The 26530-nt window shown below is 38.1% G+C and overlaps 1 protein-coding gene across 1 annotated transcript in view; it reads left to right on the plus strand.

Moving 5' to 3' along the window:
* Nucleotides 1-26530, plus strand: part of DIAPH3 (diaphanous related formin 3) — a 747362-nt gene that overhangs the window by 527461 nt on the left and 193371 nt on the right. The window contains exon 25 of the mRNA XM_063425945.1: nt 8612-8774. Coding sequence (XP_063282015.1) covers nt 8612-8774 — 163 coding nt within the window. The remainder of the gene's footprint in view (nt 1-8611; nt 8775-26530) is intronic.

Below are 26530 nucleotides of genomic sequence, written 5' to 3' on the forward strand. Positions count from 1 at the left end.
TCTACTGTCTTTCAACAACATGTTTGGCATATTAGTCAGATTGGGAGATTTTATTGTTTAAATTAAGGTATTTTGTGACACTTTCTATTTGTGAGTTAGCCATTTTACTTTGTTATATTATTTATATTTTATTATCAGACTTATTGTATTGCTATTATCACCATCCTTTTTACCTGGTACCAGAAGTTTTTATCTTTCCAGTGAGGATATTACTCTCAAGAATCCTAGGTGGGGATTATACCACTCAGGCTGTATTCATTGAGCAGTTAGCCTGCTCATTCAAATGTGAGTAACCACTTGTTATTTTATCATCTCACCTCTGTTTTTTATACTTTAAGCACTATTGCTGCCTCTTTTATTTTATTTTTATATGGTTCCTATATCAAGCAAGACTACATAGACCTCACGCATCCCGTAAGTGTGGATTGTACCAGTGTACGCTATCAACACTAGAGCTAAGTAGATAGCTCTATTAAACGTGAGTAGGACCATATCGATTTTCTATACTGTATTCTATCCCTATCTGGGACATACTGCACCATTAGTTGTCATCTTTATCTATTTCATACGAACTCCAAGAATTGATTTTACACTGAGGAATACACCTACTATCAAGATTGTACCATCCTCCATGGACAGGTTCCCTACTCTGGATTTATCCACCTCATAGACTTTTTTTTTTAATTTTGGACTTTTACCTGTTGTGCATATAATCTATTTTTCCAGTTTGCCATATGTGATAGTAGTATACTGTGTTTATATTTTAGTGATGCTACCTTTCCTTTATCTGATTTTACCTATTATATAAAATAGCTGATAGCTATTTGCATAAAATAAACAGCTCATCGGACATATAAAAAAAAACATATAGTATTTCCTTAAAAATAAGAGTACTCTTTCTTCTGCAGTCATTTTTTACTTCACATGCCTAGTTTTGACTGGTGACATTCCATAGATCTGTAATATAATGGCTAACAGGAATTGTATGTTCTGTGCCCCATTTTTACTTTTAACTACTTAAAGGAACATGAACTGCACTTGCGCTCGATGAAGTGCTTCCTGGCTGTCTTATTTTATGAAAGAGAAATTGACACTTGATGTTCTTAGATGTCAATCAGACAACTGGAAAGATTTCCTTCCTCACTCACTTTGAACAATTGTTAAAAGCACAAGTCAATGCTTCTCATTAGGAAATATTGAAACCAATGCTTCTCTTTATGTAGTATCTGTTCGGGGAGTATGAAAACTGCAGTATAGGCACCTATATCCCCAATGCTTCTGTATGACAAAATTGGAATGGGCTAGAGATGATCACAAGTGGTGATCTCAGTGATGATGGATAAAGCTGCATTTAGAGGACTGTCTAGGTGATGGAAAAACGTGAGTTTTGTTTTATTAATGGGTTAGTGGGAATAATCCTAAAACAAAAAGAGACACCGCAACATTACCCCCTTTTCCAAATTGTTATGCAAATTCAATTTACCGTATATACTCGAGTATAAGCCGACCCGAATATAAGCCGAGGCCCCTAATTTTTCACAAAAAAACTGGGAAAACTTATTGACTCGAGTATAAGACTAGGGTGGGAAATGCAGCGGCTACTGGTAAATTTCTAAATAAAATTAGATCCTAAAAAAAATATATTAATTGAATATTTATTTACAGTGTGTGTATAATGAATGCAGTGTGTGCGTATGAGTGCAGCGTGTGTGTGTATGAGTGCAGCGTGTGTGTGTATGAGTGCAGCGTGTGCAGGGCCGGTGCAAGGATATTTGCCCCCCCCCCCATATGTCCTGACCTCCCCTCCTCCTCCCTCAGTGGTCCTTACCTCCCCACCCCCATGTTCCTTCACCCCCCTCCCCCAGTGGTCCTGACTCACCCCTCCCCTAGTGGTCCTTACCCTCCCCTCCCCTAGTGGTCCTTACTTCCCCCTCCCCTCCCCTAGTGGTCCTTATCCCCCCTCCCTCCCATAGTGGTCCTTATCCCCCCTCCCTCCCATAGTGGTCCATATCCCCCTCCCTTCCATAGTGGTCCTTACCCCCCCTCCCTCCCTCCCATAGTGGTCCTTATCCCCCCTCCCTCCCATAGTGTTCCTTTTCTCCCCCCCTCCCTCCCATAGTGGTCCTTATCCCACCCCCCTCCCTCCGATAGTGGTCCTTATCCCCCCCTCCCTCCCATAGTGGTCCTTACCCCCCCCCTCCCTCCCATAGTGGTCCTTATCCCCCCCCTCCCTCCCATAGCGGTCCTTATACCCCCCTCCCTCCCATAGTGGTCCTTATACCCCCCCCCCCCACAGTGGTCCTTATACCCCCTTTTTTATTATTATTATTTTTTATTATTATTATTATTTTGTATTATTATTTCTTATTTTATTTATATTTGTATTTATTTTTCGTCCCCCCTCCCTGCTTGATACATGGCAGGGAGGGGGGTTCTCCTTCCCTGGTGGTCCAGTGGAAGTTCAGTGGGGGGGAGAGGGGGGCTGGCAGAGCTGTAACTTACCTGTTCTGCAGCTCCTGTCAGCTCTCTCCAACTCTGCGCCGTCCGTGCAGCTCCCTCTGTCAGCTCCCAGTGTAAGTCTCGCGAGAGATTTACACTGGGAGCTGACCGAGGTGCTGAACGGACGGCGCGGAGGAGGAGAGAGCTGACAGGAGCTGCAGGACAGGTAAGTTACAGCTCTGCCAGCCCCCCTCTCCCTCAGTCTGTATTATGGCAATGTAAATTACACTGCAATAGTGATTTATTTGAAGGACATACAAATGTGCATCCATTGTCAGGATTCTAATCTTGCAACCAAAATATTGTTTTTCTTCTGTTTTATTTCCATATATACCAGTTTTCACCACAAGTGGCCTCCATAGCCACTAGCCTATCAAATGTTTCTCTCACCTGCATAGCATGCTCATCCAAAATCTGATAGAAGAGGACATACCCTGCTGCACAAGTTACCTTCACAGTGATAGAAGTTATTCTAAACCTGACATAACTTCTGATCCTGGCTCATACTGAGAAAACCTGTTCAAATTTGCATACATTTGGACCATCCTGAATTATCCAACCAACCTACATTGTTTCCAGTCTGCTCTTTCCCAAGAAGCTTGGTAACTAAACCTTGTCATCAATAGAATCCTGCTTTTTTTCATACTGGACTTTATTACCTTTTTTTTTACTTTATTGCAACCTTACTTTACAACAACCGGAATAATCAATACCAACCTGTTTTATTTCATATTGGACTCTATTACCTTTCTACTTTGTTGCAATCCTACCTTGCAACTACCGGATTCAACATAAGCAACTTAAATAATACAATGTTTTCCTTATTATTGGCATCTATCATGATTAAACCTGCTGCAACTATCTGATTATTGCATTACAGCCTATAACCAAAAGAGACTGATCAACTAAAAGTCTAACTACTGGTATAAGTCTCTTGTCTGACCTGATCAGAGCCATGATATCCGTTCATCAGTGCAAAACCCCGAAACGTATGCTGTACGTTTCCTTTGTATGTCCTTCAAATAAATCACTATTGTAGAACTTTGAGCATGCAGCATATCCTAGTAGTGCTGCTCTCATTTTTTTTCCCTGTATTTTGAAATCTCTGACAAAACGAAATCTTCCTCCCCCCCCCCCCCCCCCACTGTATTATATTGGTTTACTTGGATTTAAGTGGCATTGCATACCATATATCATAATATAAACACCTGGTAAAGACAAATGGATTTAAGGTAATAGTGTTTAACCCCTTAATGACCAAACTTCTGGAATAAAAGGGAATCATGACATGTCACACATGCCATGTGTCCTTAAGGGGTTAAAAAAATAAAATAAAAATATTTCACTACAATTTAAAGCAAGTACTTTGAAAAGGAAAACAACCATGTTTATGATACTGTTCTTTTAACTATTGTTACTTCATATCCACCTGCTGTTGTGCTTGTACAACATACGTAGCTTTTATTTTTCCCCCAATGTCTCACAGTTGAGGATTACATTTCTGTACACCATTTACTACCTTTCATAATTAGGACCATCTGGATAAATTGAGACAGTGCTTACAGTTCTATTTTCAAGGTAATTAAAAAACAAAGTGCTTAAAGAATGGATTGCTGAGCTATTGAGCTTGAAACTTTTGTCCACTTTAAAATGTTTAATTGATGAAAAGGGAAAAAAAAAAATTAGCAGTGAAGCTGTCAGTTTTCACTCACAATTCATGTCTGTTGGAATAGTTTCAATTAGAACTACCTATACTTTGTTCTTCTCCCAAATTAAAATTCAGCTACTTTAGTAGAAATAATTTCCTGCATTGAACTAAATTAATATGTAAATGCCTCTATGGCAATGGTTCTTAAATGAGTATGTCAGGATGGAGGATTATATTTTAAAGCTATTTTATTTAAAATTCAGACAAATCCTTATCATTTACACTGTATATAGATGTTGTAGTTGGGCATCAACTTCTGCTGGAATTGTTTTCAGAGTATTGGTTTTAATATTGCCTAAATCAGTTAGCTTTTCCACGATCTTTCTTAAAGCCGCGGATATTGCAGGCCAAGGTAGTTTGCTATGAATATAGGCTATATTTATTTATTTGTATTCTTTAAATTAAGTGTCAGTCACAATAGAAAAACGTTATCACATATGACTGGCTAGAAATATGTAGATTTTGACACTAACAAATAGCACAGCTTTGTGGCTCTCTTCCACACAGTTTCCCTCACGGCTTGACTATTGGCATTTTAAACATTGACACTGACTTTGAAATGTGATAAATAGTACACTAGACCTTAAACAGGTTTAACTGATAACCAAGTATAATACACTCTTTTGGTCTCACACACCACCTTGGGAGATATTCCTAATTAGCTATAATGCACAGGTAGACATTATAGAAATGGCAACACCTACAGGTACTGCTCTGAGTAAGGCTTAACATAAAATAGCAAAAAGGGCAGAGTAGTCAAAAGAGGACATCATAAAATAATATGCATAGTTAAGGAAATAAAGGGACGGGCACAAGGACAAATCTTGTCACCTTCTCTTTGTTACTCCAGCTATGTTTTAGTCCGGTTTTCCCTGTTTAGTTGGAAAAATGATGTGTTCATGTCCATTTTAATTTTTGGTGAGAACTAGCAAACTCTATATCATAGAGCGTGACAAAACCATCACATCAGAATAAACAATATTTTCTGAGATATTGCCCATTATGCCAGATACTTGTTTGAGGGAACATTCTACTCTCTGTGTTAGTAGTGAAAGGAACTATATCTTAAATGTTATCACTTAGTGTTTACCTTCTCTTCTTACTGAACATTTAAGTTGAGTTAAATCTTTAACCCCTTAAGGACGCATGACGGACCCCTTAAGGACACATGAAGGACGGGGTCCGTCATGCGCTAAAATTAACCCCAGATCACTATGATCGCGGGATTAATTTGAGGCAGAGCGGAGCACCCGATCACGCTTTTAGAGCGAGCACATGTGCTGCAGGGACTCCTGATCTGCCTCCCTGTGCTTCTGCAGTCAGTGTGAAGTGCAGGGAGACAGATTAGTGCTGATCCTCTTAACCCTGTAAAAAAAAAAAAAAAAAAAAAAAAAGGCTTAGATCCCCCTCACCCCCCCCCCCCTTTCCCCTGCTTTAATAAAATTAACCCCTTCCCTGCCAATTGATCACGGACTATATATATATATTTAGCTAGCTGGGGTGGGTGGAAGTTAGTGGGGAATTGGGGAATTTGGTGTTAGGCTAGCTAGGGGTTAAAGTAAAAAAAAAAATGTTTTAGAAACATAGAATGTGACGGCAGATAAGAACCATTTGGCCCATCTAGTCTGCCCAATTTTCTAAATACTTTCATTAGTCCCTGGCCTTATCTTATAGTTAGGATAGCCCTATGCCTATCCCACGCATGCTTAAACTCCTTTACTGTGACGTTTAAAAAAAATAAACATCCCCCTTTACCCAGTCTTAATGAAAATGAACCTCTTCTCTGCCAGTTGGTCACAGCCTACAGTGATCAAAATACAGATCACAGTATTATACTGGGATCTGTTTTTTTTCCCTCCGGGGTTCAATTATTTCATTAATTAAAACATTTAAAAATCATATATTTTGCTAGCGTGGTGGGTGGGAGTTATGGGAAATTGGAGAATTTACTGTTAGTGCTGCTTATTAGAGGTTAACAGTAAAAAAAAAGTTTATAATAATTTTAAAAGTGTAAAAAAAAGTTTTAAGAAAGGTTTTTTTTTTTAAAAAAGTAAAACCAATTTAATAAGTAAATAAAAAAGTTTTAAAAAGTAACAAATTATATTTAAAAAATGCTCATTACCACTGCACCTAGAACAAACTAGTGAAAAAAAAAAAAAAATGAACCACGCTAAGGTTTAAAATATGCCTTTTGAATTACCCAAGGGTGTATTATTACATAAATAGTATGTGTTTGTGGGGAAGTTTGAATAACCAACCAGCTACTACTCTGAAATGAAACATAGACACAGCGTAAAACTTCAAAGTTTGAAAAAAAAAAAATGAATGGCTATGCCTCAAATGTGCCCCTTCAACATCCACATATACCTGGCAAAGGTACATACGGGCGTATTGTACTCAGACGACATAGCTGAGCAACATATGAAATATTATACAGCCGTAGCACAGATAAGATTTGCTAAATATACTGTGCAAACTCACTGTGTGTGTCAAAAAGGCAGAAAAAAATATTATTACCACTACACTTGTTACACGCTAGCGGAAAAATTATTCCACACTACGGTTCAAAATATGCTATTTGAAATACCCTGGGATGTCTTCTTTAAGAAATGGTATGCCTTTAGGGTGTAGCTTGAATATGTAGCCTGCTCAAGTGCTCCAAAGTGGGACACGGACGCATCAAAACCTTCCATGAAAATTCACACTTAAAAACCTGAACTTGTCACATCTTTTACAGCACTGTAACTTCACAAAATAGTGTCTAGGTCATACATTGGGCACATTGTTTTACTCAGAAAATATACCTGAGCATAATTTGGGTGATTTTAAGACCGTGGCACATATCAAGTGTAAGAAATAATCAGCAAAAATGCATTTTTTTTTCCTCCTCACCACAAACATTGGCATAAATTGGTGAACAAATGGTGACAAGTCAAGGCACAATATACACTATATACGATATCCTGGAGTGTTTGCTTTATTAAATAAAAAGCCCTTTGTGGGGTAATTTGTACAATCAAATTGCTATAATACCCCAAAATGAGACATAGGCCCATTAAATTCATCTATGAAAATTCTAACTTTAGAAACTGAAATAGCCTTGTCTACTATATGGCATTGTAGATTCATAGAATAGTGCCAAAGACATACAGATGTAGCTGAACACAATATGGGGTTCTGTGCATGAATAGCACACACCAGCTTTACGAAATACACATTACAAAAACCTTGTTATATGTGTATATGCCAAAATCAAGAAAAAACACAATTTTACTCCAATATTTAGTCGAGATTGGCGATGAAATTGCTATGTAAAAAGTGTCAAAATAGCCTGTGATATCTACTTTATATAAATATATACTTTTCTGTGGCAATTTTGTTTTCGGTGATGGCTACAAACCCTACTTTTTAAAATAAGCTGAAATCCTACACATATTATGTAGTCTATAAACCAAGACACAAATTAATTTATTCTGAATTACTTTTCGTAAATTGGACATATTATGCACACGCTATATTGCCAAAACTGTTTTTTGTTTTTTTTCTTCAATTTTTGGCATTTATTTTTACAACTAATCAGAATTTATCTATGTACATGTGACATCAAATTAAAGCCATGTTTGCCCTCTAAAAAAAGTATATAATGTGTGTTGGTGCAATAAATGACAGAGATGCAAATTGTGTTTAAACACAAATAGTAAAACATGCAAAAATGGCTTGTGTCCTTAAGGGTAAGATAAGCTTTTGAAGCTGTGGCGTTAAGAGGTCTTCTCCAACTTGGGAACAATCCTTCTTCCAAGAACCTTTGATTTAAATCTTAGTTGTGAATAGAGCATTGGAAATCTGGTTAGATAAATGGATACCTCAACCTTAGTGGTTATACTCTATTTCCAAGCTGAAGTGCCTTAGTCACTGTTCTTAACAGAATAAACTGGCAGCTTGTCCTTTACTTACAGGTTTGTTTGTCTTAAAAAAAAAAAAAAGCTGTGCTATGTTTGTGTAAATCGATGACATATGAATCTACATGATAGTCTCTAGTATTCAGATACATTAAGGATTGATTTTAAACTAATATCCTTTTCTAATGTTCTGTGTTCTAAATGCAGCACTACAGCTATGGATGTGTATGTGTGGCAAGATAAATAGCACCAGTGAATAGTGAAATAAAATGCATTTTATTATGAATATTCATTTGAAAAGAGAAGCACATTACAAATGTGCTTGCAGGTACAGCTGCAGTTTACTACTGGGATTAATTTAGTTACAGTGTCCTAAAAATGCATCATGAGTAATGTAGAGAATCATGTTATTTTTTTTTTTTGCTAATGTTGGAGGTCTTTTGAGGTGTACTTTGATATAGATGATAAAACACTTTCATTTAATTACCTTAACAAGAGTATACAGTTTTGCATCCTGCGCAAAAGAACAATTTAGGAAAATTTCTCGAATGTTTGAGAATATGGAGAAACTGTACCAGAATATTTTGGAGTACTATGCACTTGATCCAAAGAAGGTTACTGTGGAAGATTTTTTCACGGATTTGAATAACTTCAGGACATTGTTCATGGTAGGTAATTTACTGTATTTGTTCTTCCTTCAGTTAGGTTTTTTTAATTTTTTTCCCCACATATTTAAAAGTGAGCCTTTTCCAGAGTTATCCAACTATGTAATGATATCCAGAAGAGTTCAAATATTCTTAAAGATTGAACACTATCTACGTATCTGTATCTACAATCAATGTGTATTTGTACTGATCTGTACTAACATTTAATGGTAATGTAAATAAAGAGCACTGGTGAGACCTCACTTGGAGTATTGTTCGCAGTACTGGAGACCGTATCTCCAAAAGGATATTGATACTTTGGAGAGAGTTATGAGAAGGGCTACCAACTAGTTCATGGATTACAGGTTAAAACTTACCAGGAAAGGTTGAAGGATCTTAACCTGTATAGCTTGGAGGAAAGACGAGACAGGGGGAATATGATAGAAACATTTAAATACATAAAGGGAATCCACTCAACAAAAGAGGATATTTACATCTGTCTGCTTAGAGCATTTGTTCTTATTTGTATATATTTGACATTGTTTTTGGTATAATGCGTTGGCACTTGCCAGTTTCTCTCCGCAAGCCGCTGCCCTACCTGTTCGGTTGGCCTAGGAAGATGGGAGTTTCAGTTACTGTTAGGCTCATCATCATGTGATGAGTTACACGTGTTGCTAAGCAACATGGTGACAGGCAAACAGTCTACTTCCCGCTCCCCTTTTGGCCTTCGGCATGTTTGCTCCAGGCAGAGTGGGAGCACACCACGATCAGCTGTGCTAGGTATGGACAGCGTCTCAGTGCGTACAGGATGTTGGTGTTATTTTGGGATATTATGTGGGTAGCTATTTGCATGTCTTTACATTTGGTGATTGTTATCTGCCCTGATAAAAGCTCTGTGTTGCAGCTGAAACGTCAACATTTTATGAATTAATTAAAAGTTAATTTTTATTCATCCTAACCAAGTGCTTAGAGTGCGGTTTATCCTACAACTTTTATACAATTTTGCCAAACCAGCACCAGGCACGACTATGATTATCGGGAGTGCAATCCACTGTGTGTGTGTGTATATATATATATATATATATATATATATATATATATATATATATATATGTGTAAGAAACAGGAGCACTCGCTTGATAAAGACCCTGAAGGGTCGAAACGTTGATGCTGAGTTGTGATTAAACGGTTAATACACATTTGAAAAATCCAAGCGAGTGCTCCTGTTTCTTACCTTTATATCTACTGGCCTGGAGGCACCCTGGTAATATATTTTTTTATATCATATACTTTTTTTGGGTTGAGTGCCAGAGTCTATATATAAAAACCTGCACTCACGCTTTTATATAGCTCCAATACCGGGTACATACGCCAAAGCTCCAGCAGACACAGATAACCGTAAAGAATGGCTGCTCACCAGATTTAAAAAAAATCAAAAAAAATTTGAGACATATTTAAAAAGACCAATGTTTCAGTACCAGCTCGGGACTTTACTCAGGGTCTAAATTTCTCTGCTATTTAGACCCTGAGGAAAGTCCCGAGCTGGGACTGAAACGTTGGTCTTTTTAAATATGTATCAATAATTTTTTTATTTTATTTTTTAATCCGGTGAGCATCCATTCTTTACTGTTATCTATATATATATATATATATATATTTATATATATATATATATATATATATTTAAATATATATATATATACACTTACACATACTTTTATTGTTTACATAAAAGTACAGATATGATGCCAAATAGTGTCGACGTTTCAGTCCCGGTTCGGGACTTTCCTCAGGACAGCCGAACTGGGACTGAAACATTGACGCTATTTGGCATCATATCTGTACTTCTATGTAAACAATAAAAGTTATGTTTTAAGAAGACTTTGAGTGCGGACCATCACTTTGATCTTTAATAAATATATATATATTTATATATATATATATATATATATATATATATATATATATATATATATATATATTATTATTATTATTATGATATTTATAGAGCGCCGTCAAATTCCGCAGCACTTTACAATGGGTGGACGAACAGACATGTAGTTGTAACCAGACAAGTTGGACACACAGGAACAGAGGGGTTGAGGGCCCTGCTCAATGAGCTTACATGCTAGAGGGAGTGGGGTAAAATGGCACAAAAGGTAAGGATAGTATTAGACTAGTAACAGTTGCAGAAGAGGAATCAGTCGGGAGCTATTAACAGTTTAATTGATACGCTTTTATGAAGAAGTGGGTTTTTAACGATTTTTTGAAGGAGTGGAGACTGGGTGAGCATCTAACGGAGGAGGGAAGCGAGTTCCACAGGAACGGTGCAGCCCTAGAGAAATCTTGAAGGCGAGCATCAGAGGTAGGAGTACGGACAGAAGATAGACGTAAGTCTTCAGCAGATCCTAAGGGCCTAGACAGGACATACTTGTGTATAAGGGAGGATAGATAGGTGGGAGCAGCTTGTATATGTATATGTATATGTATATGGATGTATGTGTATGTATGTATATATAGATGTATGTATGTGTATGTATGTGTGTATGTGTATATATGTGTATATGTATATATATGTACGTGTATGTATATACACACTTTGTTCATTGTGCAGACCCATGCAGACACTCACTGACACATATAGACACTCTCATAGTGACCCATGTTTGCACACACACTTCCTCGAAGAGGGAACTACACAAGGTTCTCGTTATTCAAGGGAATGTGATGTCATTACATCTGCAAGTCATGTGGCCCCACTGCAGGAGAATAGTCTAGCCTGTGCCACTGGATGAGCTGACCTTCTCTTACCTGCCACCCTGAGACAATGTCCTTGGTGGTATTGTGGGAAATCTGGTTCTGCATATAGCTGCATACGTGTATGCATGTTGCTTCAAGTATATTGCACAGATGGAAGGGAGACTAGAACAACCAGGCTTTAAGCACCATAATCAGTATTAACAGTATAGAAAGTGGTGGTGCTTAAAATATTCCCATTTTAGTGCTAATGCAGTAAAATAAACAAAACACTTCCCCTGCTCCCCCTTATTTTCATCAGACTCCAGAATATCGCCATTCTATTAATTTCTTATCCAATCCATTCCCTCTTATAGCGTGATATTTGTCTCCTTTTAAAAGGCATAGACAAGAGGTTGAGCTATTGCTAAAATTGTTTTGTCATTTCTGTAAGTTTAAAAAAAGGTTTCAATAAAAAAAAAAAAAAAAAAAAAAATCTGAATCCATTTCTCTCTGATGCGGTCAGCTTTAGCCTGGTATCATAGCTGCCTTGCTTGTACCGTTAATTTCCAATACAAATTAATGCCACGTTTGCAGCAATATTCCAACACTAGAATAAACTTTAATCTTTATGGCTCTCTAGAGAAATGCATGTGTGGTTTAGTCTGGAGATTTAGCACAGTATTGCATTAGAGCGTGGGAATACATTTTTCAGAACACCATTACTCTGAGAGTTGTATAATATGCTTTACCCGGTGACAAAATATGGCTTTATCAATACTCATCCAGCTCTTTGTTCTGCTGATAAGGTTTTATATAGAAGAGGACTTATAAACTTAATGTTATTACCTTGGTGCCCCCAGTAGCCAAGTGTACAAACACAGCCAAATGTAAAAGAAATTTACAGTTCACAGATCTCAGACTGTGATGAGAAAAAACATATTATAAATTTATAACGGTGCTTTTGGCACATCAGAATCTATCTAGAGTTTGGAAAAGCACTATATACAATCTATATATCTATATTATTTTTATACGGTTTGCCTATCCCTGAAAATGTAGTGAGATTAAAAAAAGAAAAGCTTTTTTTTTTTTTTTTTTTTTGTCTTCTCAAGTGGAATAAATATATAAATAACAAAGTAGTACAATGGCTTTCCTGCAAAGGTCGTCAGAAAGATTTCTAACCCGTCAATAATATAAGTGGACCTCTGCCATTCCTCACAAAAAATTAAAAAAAATAACTTCCTACTTTTCACACCAGATAAGCTATTAATATAATTTCTTGCCTTACGTAATTTACTGAGAGGAGGATAATGCAGACACGCTGCTGGAGTTTATACAATGACTGTGTAATGTTAGAATTATGTGAATAAAGAATTCACAGGCACCAGTACTCAATGCACCATCAAACTACAAAAACACAGGAGGACTCGGGATTTATTCATTATTACAGGCTCTGGATATCTATAAATGGAACATAAAGACATGGATTTTACAATACAAATTTACATGTTCCTGCATTTGGATTTCTTTCTATTACAGAACTTTGTTTTGTGCACAGTTGCAGATAATTATTTTATTTTTATCTGTTAAATTATCATATTAGAATTTGAACACTTCCTTTGATGAGATACAGCATTTTTAAAAATAAAAATAATGACCAAAACACACAGATTGCATTATGGTATTGTCCTCTTTGTGTTTGTGTGTGTGTGTGTGTGTTAACATTCTGCAAAATTCTGTCTTTGTTTTTATTTAGAACATGTCCAGTTTCAATTTGAGTGTCCTTAAACTCAACTCATCATGACAGGTTAACTTTAAAATTAATAGACTCCAAATGCACTAAATACATTATGTATTGATGAAACATGAAGTGTTCTGTGTAAAGTAATGATAGATGAATTCACACTTCTGTAACACCCACCTCCTGTCCCCTGGATTATTTTCAAAGCACAGTAAACCTCTTCTGTGACGTAGACACACCGATATCATTCTGTTTCTATTCTTCCTAGCCAGCACTAGCAGCATCCGCTAGGAAGTTACCAAAACAACTTACTTTGAGAACAGAAGCAACATCTGTGGGAGGTTTCTTCTGCTCTCACTGCCACTCAATTCTTTGACACACAGTTTATGCCAAAGAATTCACTCATAGGTGGAAAAAAGCCTATAGGATTTTCTCTCAATGTGTATATTTGTTAGAAAATCTAAACATGCTTAAACATTATAAGCTGAAAAGACATTCACAATCTGTGTAAGATTGGCACCATGCTAGATGGAGCAAAATATGTGTTGCTTAATTTACGTTTACTTACCTAAAATGGGGTATTTAAGTATCTGCAACTGATCATATAGCTCCAACCTACTAGTAGTGTTAACACGTTCAAGCATTAGGGATAGAGAAGGCATGCATTCAACATTGCATAACCCTTAGCGGTGCTCTCTTATGTCAAAATTTCAGAATTAATGTCGTCATTTCCATGTGTAGGTAGGGGTTCGGTACACTGTTCTTTAGCCACACATAAAATGACACTGCTCAATAAAAAAATAAACACATCAATAGATTTTGATTAAGGAACCAAAGATGTCCTTTTAAAAATATTTGTTGATAAGGTAAGGGTTGATAAGCTAAATTTCTGTATTATACAATTCATCCTCTCTTTTTTTTCTTCATCATCTATCAAAAACAATGATGGATGTTAAATATATAATTTAAACTCTGTATTCAAATGTGAATGTGCTTCATTGAGTCCATTGTGTTGTAGGTTGCTGCATTGATTTTTTTTGCTACAATATTTATTTTTTTATGATTTTCTTTTTATCTGAATTAGTAATATATGTGTGTTTTTGCGTTTTCTGTTTTATTACATCCTCTACTCTTTAGAACTTGTCAGTTGCCTTCTTTGCATCAGGAGCCCAAAAAGTAGTAACTCACCACTCTCTCAAAGAGCTGATAGTGTAATCAATCCACAGGTATCAGATTTAAACTGTCTGATAAGGTTCTCACCAACTGAGATTATCTTAGAATTTAATACTTGGATCAAAATGCTACTACCATTGGCTATTTTAGCTTTGTGATAAGATCTATGGGCACAAGGCTAAGGATTAGAATGTAATAAAAGCAGTCGAGAAGTTTATTTTCTCAGTATCTTTCAAATATCACTACATGTATGTGTAGAGAGAACATTTATTTTTGACTCATTTCAAACTTAGCACCAAAGATAAAACTAATTGATTAAACTAATCTATTATGAATCTCACTTTTTCTTATTACTGTTTGCGCATCCTAAGAATTTGTATAGTGTTAGGCTAGGAAATTGTCATTGTATTTTTAAATACACTATAAAGATACCGAATTAAAAATGTATGTTACAAAACCAAAAATTTAAAAAAAAAAGGTTTAAAAGGTGGCTCAGAGCATAAGTGATTTTTACAAATTGTTGCAACAATCACTCCCAGTAATGAGTGGACTCGGGAGTTCTAAGCTCCATGGTCTTTGTAGTTATAAAACCTGTTTATGTTGCTTAGACAGATCCATTAAAGTAATACCCCATTGAGAATATATAAGTATATAGCCTATGTTGCCTAGCTGGGTGTGTATGATGTCATTTCATACTTCTCATTTAGCTGCAGTACATTTCATTGAGAAGTATTGCCAAACTTTCTGTACCCATGCACGCCTTCCATTTCCGTTCAGCTTATTGAAGCTTAATGGAAGCAGAAGAAAACCTAAATGGCTGTCTGATAGCCGCAGAGGTATATAGCAATAATTCATAAAAGTGCCAATGTTTATTAAAATTGCCACTTTTAGAAATTGAAGGAAAATAGTAAAAAAAATATTGTGTTCCTTTTAAATATTTCGCGTCTTTGCCTTTACTATTTCCACAGTGTCCTCTGGAACACTGAGATATATAGATATATATTATATTATTTATTTTTTTTTTTTAAGCATCATTTTCTCACCTTACCCTTCTGTCTTCCACTTTTCAATTTTAAAAGTATGCCACCTTGTTACAGCACTTCTCTTTTTGTGAGAACTTTATCTGATGATTTGTTAGGAACAGCCTGCCAGGACTTGAACCTGCTCCTCTGCATTGCTGTTCTAATGCTCTATAGGTTTCCCAGTCTAAACTCAAACGCAGTTTCTCTAAGAATACTTACAAATGTTGAGTTTATTTTTGAAAGTATTTTACAAAGTAATATAGTCAATGTAACATTAGAAAAAGTAGCCACCCATTTTTTTCATAAAGCACCAGCTTATACTCTGAATTTAGGTTGCAAGAAAATGTGCCGTGATGAACAAACAGGCATGAATCTGCAGAGCAAGAAATCAGATGTAATGCAAAAACATTCACCATCAAAAATACCTTCAGATGGAATTGTGTAATTCTTTGTACCTGACTTGGAGTTTGGATTTGTGCTTTGTAGTTAGCACTATTTTGTTGTGTTTTTCTTATTCCAATGTTTTCCTGACCCTATAGTGTTTAACCTGTCATTTAGGTGGCTTGCCCCATCCCCTCTGTCTCTCCCCCCCCCCCCCCCCGACCCCATTAAAAGGAATTAAAACTCACCTTAATTCTGGTGCTAGCTCCACCCCCCCCCTTAGTGACATCATCGGAATTTAGAATTGGGGAAAGCATTGGATTGGCTGAAATAAATTGGCAAGGGGGTGGGGCCAATCTGTTTTGGCCAATCAGCACCTCCTCATAGAGATACATTGAATCAATGCATCTCTATGAGGAAAATTCAGCATCCCCATGCAGAGCGTGGGTGTAGCGGTACTTACACTTTCCAGGGGCGGGCCGGGGTCCTCTGTTCGAGCCGCGCGTGCTCCTGCTGCTTCACGAGCCGCGCACGTTCCATCCAACGGCTGTAACAGAAAGGCGGGCAGTAACCGCAAGAAGCGGTCACGTGTCCCGCCTGACTCTAAGAGCGTGCCGCGGGTCTCAGGCACGCTCTTAAAGGAACAGTGGGAGCCTAAATTGGAAAAGGTCTCCCATTGGCCCTGTCATGCCACATTCCCCATACACTCACCTTTTGGGGGTGTGGATATGACAGGGGCCAATCAAATTAATTGCTAAGGTATATATACTCACCTTTTTCCCTTAGTACCTTGTCCTATTGTGGTTTCTGTTTCAGTTCCCTTTAGCGCTTGTTGTGTTCAGTTGTGTTCCTTCGTACTTGACCTTGGCTTTGTTTCTGACTACGTTATCTCTTTTTTTTTTTTTTAGATATGTGAAATTTAAAATTTAAAATTTAAAAATTTTTTATGCACTTTATAAAACAACCTTTTTTTTCTGAACTTTATAAAACAACCTTTTTTTTCTGAACTTTATAAAACAACCTTTTTTTTTTGGGGGGGTTGGTTTTGGTTTTTAAAACAACCTTTTCACCCTCGTTTTTATATTTAAATAATCTAAATGGACTCATCACCCTTGTAACATCACTCCCATACTTTTGAATCCTAATTTTTAAAAGTGTTTTTAAAAATTGTCTCTGATTGGCCAATTACACTTTTGGCGCAATTTTCAAATTAACATAGCCCCATTTAAACAACCCCTGCCAGGTTACTACTTTTATCCCATTCTGAAGAAGCCACTTATGGTGAAACGCGTTTATGGTTATTAATTCTGTATTTTATTGTGTATTTTAGATCAATACAAGTTTTTTGGCTACTTTATTGTACCAATCCTCTTTTTATTGCACTCTCTATGCACAACGTTTTTTGTTTTTTTTTACCTATTCCTGGCATTTTAACCTTTCCTGGTTACTTTTACTTCCACTGGCAATTTTAAAGTTCCAGTACTCCCAAGAAATCCTAGGTGGGAATCATACCACCAGCGCCTATCCATAGAGCAGTACCTCTGCTCTATCTTTGTGAGTATTATTTTATTTCCTCTACTACTCTCTTAACCTAGCACAATTGAGGGCACTATTGCTGCTTTTTATTTTTCTATATTGGAGCCTTGGATCACCAGACGGTGCTGACGGACGTATCGCCGCTACAAATCCTATAAGCGGGGATTATATCGCTGTATGCTATCCACACCAGAGCTAGCCATAGCTCCCTCAAATGTGAGTTTTTTACCTCTTCTTATCTGCACACTGAACCACATCAAAATTGAGAGCACTATTGTCGCTTTCTGTCTTTCTTTTCCGAGTTCTGGACTACCAGACGGTGTTGACGGAGACACCCTCCCTACATATCCTATAAGCGGGGATTATACCGCTGTACGCAATCCACACCAGAGCTGGCCATAGCTCTCTTGAATGTGAGTTATCTACATTTTGTTACCTATCACACCCTGAACTTTCATACCATACCATTAGTCGCCTCTACCTCTCTTGTATTTACATATACAGAACGGTCTACACTAGACGCATCCACAGAGGAACTCTATCAAGTATCCTAGACCATCTATTGGCACCCTATCAATACTTTACTGGACTATCTACCCTTATTTGGCGCAGCCCTTCCATATCTTTTTGTATCTATCCACCGAAGGACCCGAGGGGTTTTCCTTCATTTGGGTTGCTGCCTACCTTGACTAATTTTGTGATTACTAGCGCTGAATTCTTTTTGTGTTTATGTTATCTCTTTATCCTTATCTGTTCTGTTTGCCGGCTTGCTGTTTACTGTGTACCAGACCCCGGCTAGTCCTAATTTACACTGTCTCTTTGTGCCCTTGACCTTGGATCGCTCCTGACTCTGTACTCCTCTCATATACGTCGAGTCCAGCCATTCTAAGGTCCGGTAGACATATCTGCCCTCTGTGTTGTCTTCTGTTAAATTGAATCGTGCGTGTTGGGGTATATTTTCATTACAGTGGAGAAGCTGAACAGCACTGCACCTTCCGAGCAGCACTGAGCCAGGAAGCACCTCCAGTGGCCATCTGAGGAGTGGTCTCTTGGAGGTGTCCCTAGGGGCAATGTAAACACTGCCTTTTCTATTAAAAGGCAGTGTTTGCCTAAAAATGCCTGAAGGCAATGATTATGCTTACCAGAACAACTACATTAAGCTGTAGTTGTTCTGGTGACTATAGTATCCCTTTAACCCCTTAAGGACACATGACATGTCTGACACGTCATAATTCCCTTTTATTCCAGAAGTTTGGTCCTTAAGGGGTTAAAGGACCACTAAAGTGCCAGGAAAACATACTCGTTTTCCTGGCACTATAGTGCCCTGAGGGTGCCCCCACCCTCAGGGACCCCCTCCCGCCGGGCTCTGGGGAGAGTAAAGGGTTAAAACTTACCTTTATTCCAGCGCCGGGCGGGGAGCTCTCCTCCTCCTCTCCGCCTCCGATCCTCCCTTTCGGCTGAATGTGTATGCTCGGCAAGAGCTGTGCGTGCATTCAGCTGGTCTCATAGGAAAGCATTCATAATGCTTTCCTATGGACGCTTGCGTGCTCTCACTGTGACTTTCACAGTAAGAATCACGCAAGCGCCTCTAGCGGCTGTCAATGAGACAGCCACTAGAGGATTTGGAGGCTGGATTAACCCTATTATACATATAGCAGTTTCTGTGAAACTGCTATGTTTATAAAAAAAAGTGTTAACCCTAGAGGGTCCTGGCACTCAGACCACTTCATTAAGCTAAGTGGTCTGGGTGCATAGAGTGGTCCTTTAACCCCTTAAGGACCAAACTCCTGGAATAAAAGGTAATCATGATATGTCACACATGTAATGTGTCCTTAAGGGGTTAAGCTCCAGAACAGTCAGGAGCGGATTGGATCCTCAGCAAGACATAAGCCAGCCACTTATAAAAGAGCAGTTGGAGAGCTATGGAAAGGCTGAGCCTGTGGGCAGAGCCTGTAGTTATGGGAGAGGTTATTCTGGGTAAACCTGCAGTTCTCTTGTCTGCTGCTTTTGAGTTCTCTCCCTTTTTAACCCCACACAGACTTTCTTTGTACGGTCTACATGCATATGAGACATCAGTCATGTTCAGTTTAAGCAGTTATGTCTGATGCTAATATTACTAAGATATTCTTGCATATGCTTTTGTTTTCAACCCTAATCTTCAATGCTAAGCATTCCGCATTAAGGTCTTTTTAGTGTATGGCTTATATCTCCTGTCTCTTCTCCGCATTAAGGTCTTTTTAGTGTATGGCTTATATCTCCTGCCTCTTCCTGTGTATTATGTATGGCCATTGTGGCAACTATCCTGTTAAGCCACTGTGTAATTCTAGAGACCTCCTATTCCTCCTGTTCCTATTTTGATTCTGTCATCTGACACCTCGTTTTATTTGGCTCAGTGGGTATGTATTATATGATGTTTTATAAGTGTTTACATACAGTTTCTATTCTGTTTACCATTTCATAGACTAGATTATTTTTAGTAACTATTGGATTCTCTACCATCTCATCACCAACATGTCCTAGTAACAGTTTCTTCACAAACTTCACAACCATTCTTTTATTCACATCCTATCTTCACCCACATTATTCCCAGCACAGCCACCCTGTAACTCAGGATATAAATCCGGCCACCTCCCGGTTTTATATGCATATTTCCACTCATGGCGCCACTATGCTCATATGCCCCGCAGTGGGCAACCTTTCACAGGCTAATTTGGCACCTTGTTTAGTTGTTTCATTTGCGTTACATCTGTCTTACTAGTGTTGCATACTACCCTGTCATACTACTTGTTACCGACAACATACATATCCTTAACCCCACCATTGGGCCATTTCTCGTGGGGTAACTGTAATCCTCATTACATATATTATCTTTACCTCACATTAAGCACTTTGGTTCACCTGTATCTATTTAGGCAAGTTCATTATCTCCTTAAAGGGACACTATAGTCACCAGAGCAACTATAGCTTATTGAGTTTGTTCTGTTGACCAGAATCATTACCTTCAGGCTTTTTGCTGTAAAAACTGTCTTTTCAGAGAAAATGCAGTGTTTACAGCCTAGTGATAACTTCACTGGCCACTCTTCAGATGGCTGTTAGAGATCCTTCCTGGGTCATGGCTACCTAAAATGCATCCAAACATTCAGTGTCTCCTCCCTCTGCATGCAGACACTCGACTTTCCTCCTAGATATTCATTGATTCAATTAATCTCTATGAGGAGATGCTGATTGGCCAGGGCTGTGTTTGAATCAAGCTGGCTCTGCCCCTGATCTGCCTCCTTGTCAGTCTCAGCCAATCCTAAGGGGAAGCATTGTGATTGGATCAGGCCACCACTTCTGATGATGTCAGCAGACTGGTTGTTTGTCTGAGGCAAACAGCATGCAGATCTACAGCTTCAGGCTTGAATACAGTAAGCTTTTGCTATATGTATGTAGGTCATGAGGGGCTCAGTGGGGCTACATGGTGGTTTTACCACTATAGAGTCAGGAATACATGTTTGTTATCCTGACCCTATAGTGATCCTTTAATAGGTCTCATATTGAACTGCTCACATATAGCAAAAGGTTGTGAGTAAATAATGTTTTCCTGGTTTTGTTTAAGGTCCAATGCCTTCACATGTGACCGTACTGGGCCTTCATTACATTCCCATCATATAGTCCTCTGTGGGCGGTCCAATATGACCAATTTACCCCTCATTTGGGCTTTGCATAAGTACCTTCCTGCTTTGCAGGGGAAATATATAAAATATACCACTTTATCTTGGAACATTTCATTACATCACTTAGTGTTGCTTGGCCTAAACCAACCATTCTATACACCCCTAACTCAACTCTCTGGTATTGTTTAGACATTGAATTATTACTTCACATATTGTGTCACTTCATTCTTGCACAGTATTAGCAACATTATGTCTCAAGTCACCTACATCGAGACACCATATAATCTATTGTGTTGGCCGTATACTTGTCATCCTTTGGCATGGGCCTTGTAGTTTACACTCCACTGAATGCCATGTTACCACCCTTCTAGCCGAACTACTCTTCCTACCTTTACAAATGGACTGGACCAAATACCATCACTAGTGGCCATTTCACAACTCCAACACCATGATATGCTTATCCTTATGTTTTTTTCCATACATCTGTACCTCTCATACAGTCCTATTTCTCCAACCAGCAGCTCAGGACTGACATTAAGCATTCTGCCTTCTGCTACAATACCTCTACAAATGGCTCTCACTCCAATACCTCATTTGGGCTATTACATACATCAAATTCCTCATATATGAGGGAAAATAAAAATACAACCTTTCATACTACATTCCTTTATTACACTCTGCCTTGTTAGGCCTACGCAAGACTTTCCCATAGAAGCCATCTCTCGACACACTCCCAAGAACCTCGAACCTATCACTACACATTTAACAAATTCAGCCCTCTTCGCTCTGTCACTATTTTAACTATTAACTTGCTTATTCTCAGGCCCGTCGCTACCCGACAGGCAAACCAAGCAACTGCTTGGGGCCCCGAGCTGGCCTGGGGCCCCAAGCAGAGCCGGTGCTTCCTATAAGGCTGTAGCCGCCAGAGCGCTCTATAGAGAGCCTCAGGCGGCTGCAGCACTCCTTTCTCGTCAGTGGCGTACTAAGGGGGGGGCAGGGGGGGCGGCCCGCCCCGGGTGCCACTGTCCAGGGGGGCGGCCCGCCCCGGGTGCCACTGTCCAGGGGGGTGCCATGATTTCACTGTCATGTGTCGCCCCCCCCCCGCCCCATTCATCACGCTGCGCTCAGCCGCACCTTTGAGAAGGGGGAGGAGTCTTTGGGACGCGGCATGATGACGCCGTACGCAGCGCCGCCGTCAATCCGCCTTCACGGATCTTCAGCGCAAGGATCCAGTGGTCGGTCTCGGAGGGAAGGCATCATCAAAACATGAGTAGTAATTTGTGTTTTTGTAATTTATGTAATTAATTAAAGGGGGTGTATTAATTATGGGGGTATATTAATTATGGGGGGGTATATTAATTATGTGGGGTGGATTAATTATGGGGGTATATTAATTATGGGGGTGTATATTAATTATGGGGGGTGTATATTAATAATGGGGGAGTGTATTAATTATCGGGGGTGTATATTAATTATGGGGGAGTATTAATTATGGGGGGTGGATTAATTATGGGGGGTAGATTAATAATGGGGTGGTGTATATTAATTATGGGGGGTGTATTAATTATGGGGGGGTTACATAGTTACATAGTTAGATAGCTGAAAAGAGACTTGCGTCCATCAAGTTCAGCCTTCCTCACACCTGTTTTTTGCTGTTGATCCAAAAGGCAAAAAAAAACAAAAAAAAAACCCAGTTTGAAGCACAATTTTGCAACAAGCTAGGACAAAAAATTCCTTCTTGACCCCAGAATGGCAGTCAGATTATAATTAATTATGTATATTAATTATTATAATTAGTGTATATTAATTATGGGGGGTGTATTAATTATGGGGGCTGTATTAATTATGGGGGTGTATATTAATTATGGGGGAGTGTATATTAATTATGGGGGTGTATTAATTATGGGGGGTGTATATTAATTATGGGGGTAGATTAATTATGGGGGGTGTATATTAATTATGGGGGTGTATATTAATAATGGGGTGGTGTATATTAATTATGGGGGGGTGGATTAATTATGGGGGGTGTATATTAATTATGGGGGAGTGTATTAATTATGGGGGGTGTATATTAATTATGGGGGTGTATATTAATTATGGGGGGTAGATTAATTATGGGGGGTGTGTATATTAATTATGGGGGGTGTATATTAATTATTGGGGGTGTATTAATAATGGGGGGTGTATATTAATTATGGGGGAGTGTATTAATTATGGGGGGTGTATATTAATTATGGGGGTGTATATTAATTATTGGGGGTATATTAATTATGGGGGGTGTATATTAATTATGGGGGGTGTATATTAATTATGGGGGGTGTATATTAATTATGGGGGGTGTATATTAATTATGGGGGGTGTATATTAATTATGGGGGAGTGTATTAATTATGGGGGAGTGTATTAATTATGGGGGAGTGTATTAATTATGGGGGGGTGTATATGAATTATGGGGGAGTGTATTAATTATGGGGGGTGTATATTAATTATGGGGGTGTATTAATTATGGGGGGTGGATTAATTATGGGGGAGTGTATTAATTATGGGGGGGTGTATATTATGGGGGAGTGGATTAATTATGGGGGGTGGATTAATTATGGGGGAGTGTATTAATTATGGGGGGGTGTATATTATGGGGGAGTGGATTAATTATGGGGGGGTGGATTAATTATGGGGGGTGTATATTATGGGGGTGTATTAATTATGGGGTGGTGTATGTTAATTATTGTGGTTCCTGTAGGCTTTGCGTGCGTAAGGTGGGGAGGGCGTGGAGAGGGGGGGGGGCTCCATGTCTATTTTGCTTGGGGCCCCCAAATTCCTTCAAACGGCCCTGCTTATTCTGGTATATCGCTTGATCTGGTACGCTATGGGATTCGATTATGTGGTGATTGTTTAGTTCTCAGGGTGTCCTTTCTCATACATACTTCATGTCCTTCTAGTGGAACGATGCACATTGGGAACTCAGGCCTATATTCAGTACATCAGGTATTCAGCATTTGAGGTAATCTGTTAATTTTCAGTTACAATGTTATGTTTTGATATGCCTTTCTGTCACAATGCCTTCTTGCTCCAAACTTGTGGCGGTTTATCGTCAACTCGATACATCATGAGTGTACCCTCGTCTTGACATATACTCAACATGTTGATCAATTATTCCAGCCACCTCCTTTTATGGCCTCTTACATATCGAAACACGATAGGAGCATATCAGTATGTCACGTCTCACCAGGTATACTTCATACCAACCACTGCATGTATAGTCACCTGGTTCACTTATTATACAGTTCAATTTCCTTTGGTTAGTTGGTATCCGCTATCAAGAGTATTATGTGTTCTGGGCTCATTGCACTTACTTACCAGCAATCTTGCCGTTGCATTTTCACGGTGTTGTCATAGTTCTGGATTATGAAATTCCTAGTGGGATTTAGGTTTTGGACCTCTGTACACATTTTCTTTTGCCCATACCTTTATATTCACTTATTCTTACCATCAACTCTGCCAGGGTATGTCTAATTAGTCATACCACAGGTTTTTCGCATTTACATTTTTCAAGTCACCATGCAAGTGACTCGCTATACGATACTACCTCCCTTCTTACAACAATCACTCGCTCTACACAACTTATGATTAGCTTATAGTACAACAAATAGGTGGAGCAGTGAATAACAAATGTTGTAAATACTTCCCTCTCTTCAATATTACAGCCAAAGAATACAACTGAAACAGAAACAGAGGGAGATACAATAGTGTAAATCTGATAAAACAAAAGTGTATCACTATATCTTTAAATGGCACACTCACAAAAAAGGAGCCATAAAATAACCTGGCTCTAGTCTGGATAACAGTAGGATCTTTAAGGGAGATCCAAATCCCACTCCAGTGGATAGGAAAGATGGTGCAGGAACAATAACTGCTTTTAAATTCATAAATTTATTCCAGAAATAAAAGAAAGCATAAAACAATGTCCGTATAGTCACCAAGACGCGTTTCGCCGAATAGGCTTCTTCAGTTGATGAATATTCGATATAAAAAGTCTCTTTTCTCCTTTTATGTGCTTGATTCTGGCGCCTTTTTCACCCGTGGACCGCATAACATCGACTTCCGGTTTCGTCCGTGGAACGCATCGCTTCCGGCTCTGCGTTCATTTCACATGTCATCCGGCCATGTGATCGGGTGGCGCAATGTCCGTGGAACGCACGTGCGTCTCACCTCTCCCCACATCCGCCTCTCTCTCCAAAAAAACGGCGGACGTGACGACTGTGGAACGCACCTGCGTTCCACCCACGAGAATTTAAAGGAATATGTACTTTAAAACAGGAAATGCATTCTTATCAAGAACTGACTTTCATAAAAGTACATTGATTATTTATAATAAAAGAAAAACATAATAGACTCTCATCTTATAAATATATAAGATGACATAAAATTGTACAGAGAGATCAATAGTAGAACAACATCTTAATATGTGCAAATGATGATAGAAGATAAAAAGGAGGATTTATGAGGATAGATAGTAAATAAATTAACAAAATATCAATATATAATACTGTAAAAATATGCAAACACTTATTAGCATTATAGGAAACTCTTGTGTGCCACATATATATATATATATATATATATATATATATATATATATATATATATATATATATAATAAAAGATATCATAAGAAATAAATAATCAATATTTCAAATATACTAAAAAAGTTTTTTAAAAAGTTATAAAAAGTGGCATAATTCAAAATCTTGATTCAAACCATTTGGAATGAGAGTATTAAAGTTGTATATACATCTCATTTCTTCTTCACCAATCCTTTTGTTAAAATCACCTCCCCTCCAATTTTTCGAGACTAATTTAATTGCACAGAACATTACATTCTTTGGATTGCTGTTGTGGCATTTTTTATAATGTTGTGAGACACTATGTGTCTCTAAACCTTTTTTTTATATTTTGTATGTGTTCAGCAATTCTAGTGTGTAGGCATCTAATAGTTCGTTCAACATAAATTAAATTACAGGGACATTTTAAAACATAAATCACATTTTTTTGAGAAACATGTTAACTGATCTTTAATAATGAATTATTTTTTATCTTTATATTAAAATGAAGTGATGTCTTTTTATACTATTTGTTTCCCTACAAGCAAGGCAGGATCCACACCCATAAAACCCTTTATTTTTATTTAAAAAATGTGTTGAAGGTTGTGCTCTAAAACTACTTTTCACTAAAAACTGTTTTAAATTCTTGCATCCACGATAAACTATTTTCGGTCGGTTGGGTAAAATTTGGCTTAATACTGGATCTTCTTTTAAAATTGGCCAGTATTTAGTAACAATTTTATTGATTTTGTGATTATTTCCACTGTGATTGCATATGAACGGCATATTTACTACATGTCTATCAGCAGCTTTTATGTGTGGCTTTTTATAACGTATAAGATCCTTTCTATCAATCTTTTTATGTTTAGCTTAGTCTTGCTGCTAGGGTTCCCTAAAAAGGCCATAGGTAGTTGTCGACTTCTGGGGCCATT

The sequence above is a fragment of the Pelobates fuscus genome, chromosome 1 (assembly GCF_036172605.1).
Source record: "Pelobates fuscus isolate aPelFus1 chromosome 1, aPelFus1.pri, whole genome shotgun sequence".
Taxonomy (NCBI): domain Eukaryota; kingdom Metazoa; phylum Chordata; class Amphibia; order Anura; family Pelobatidae; genus Pelobates; species Pelobates fuscus.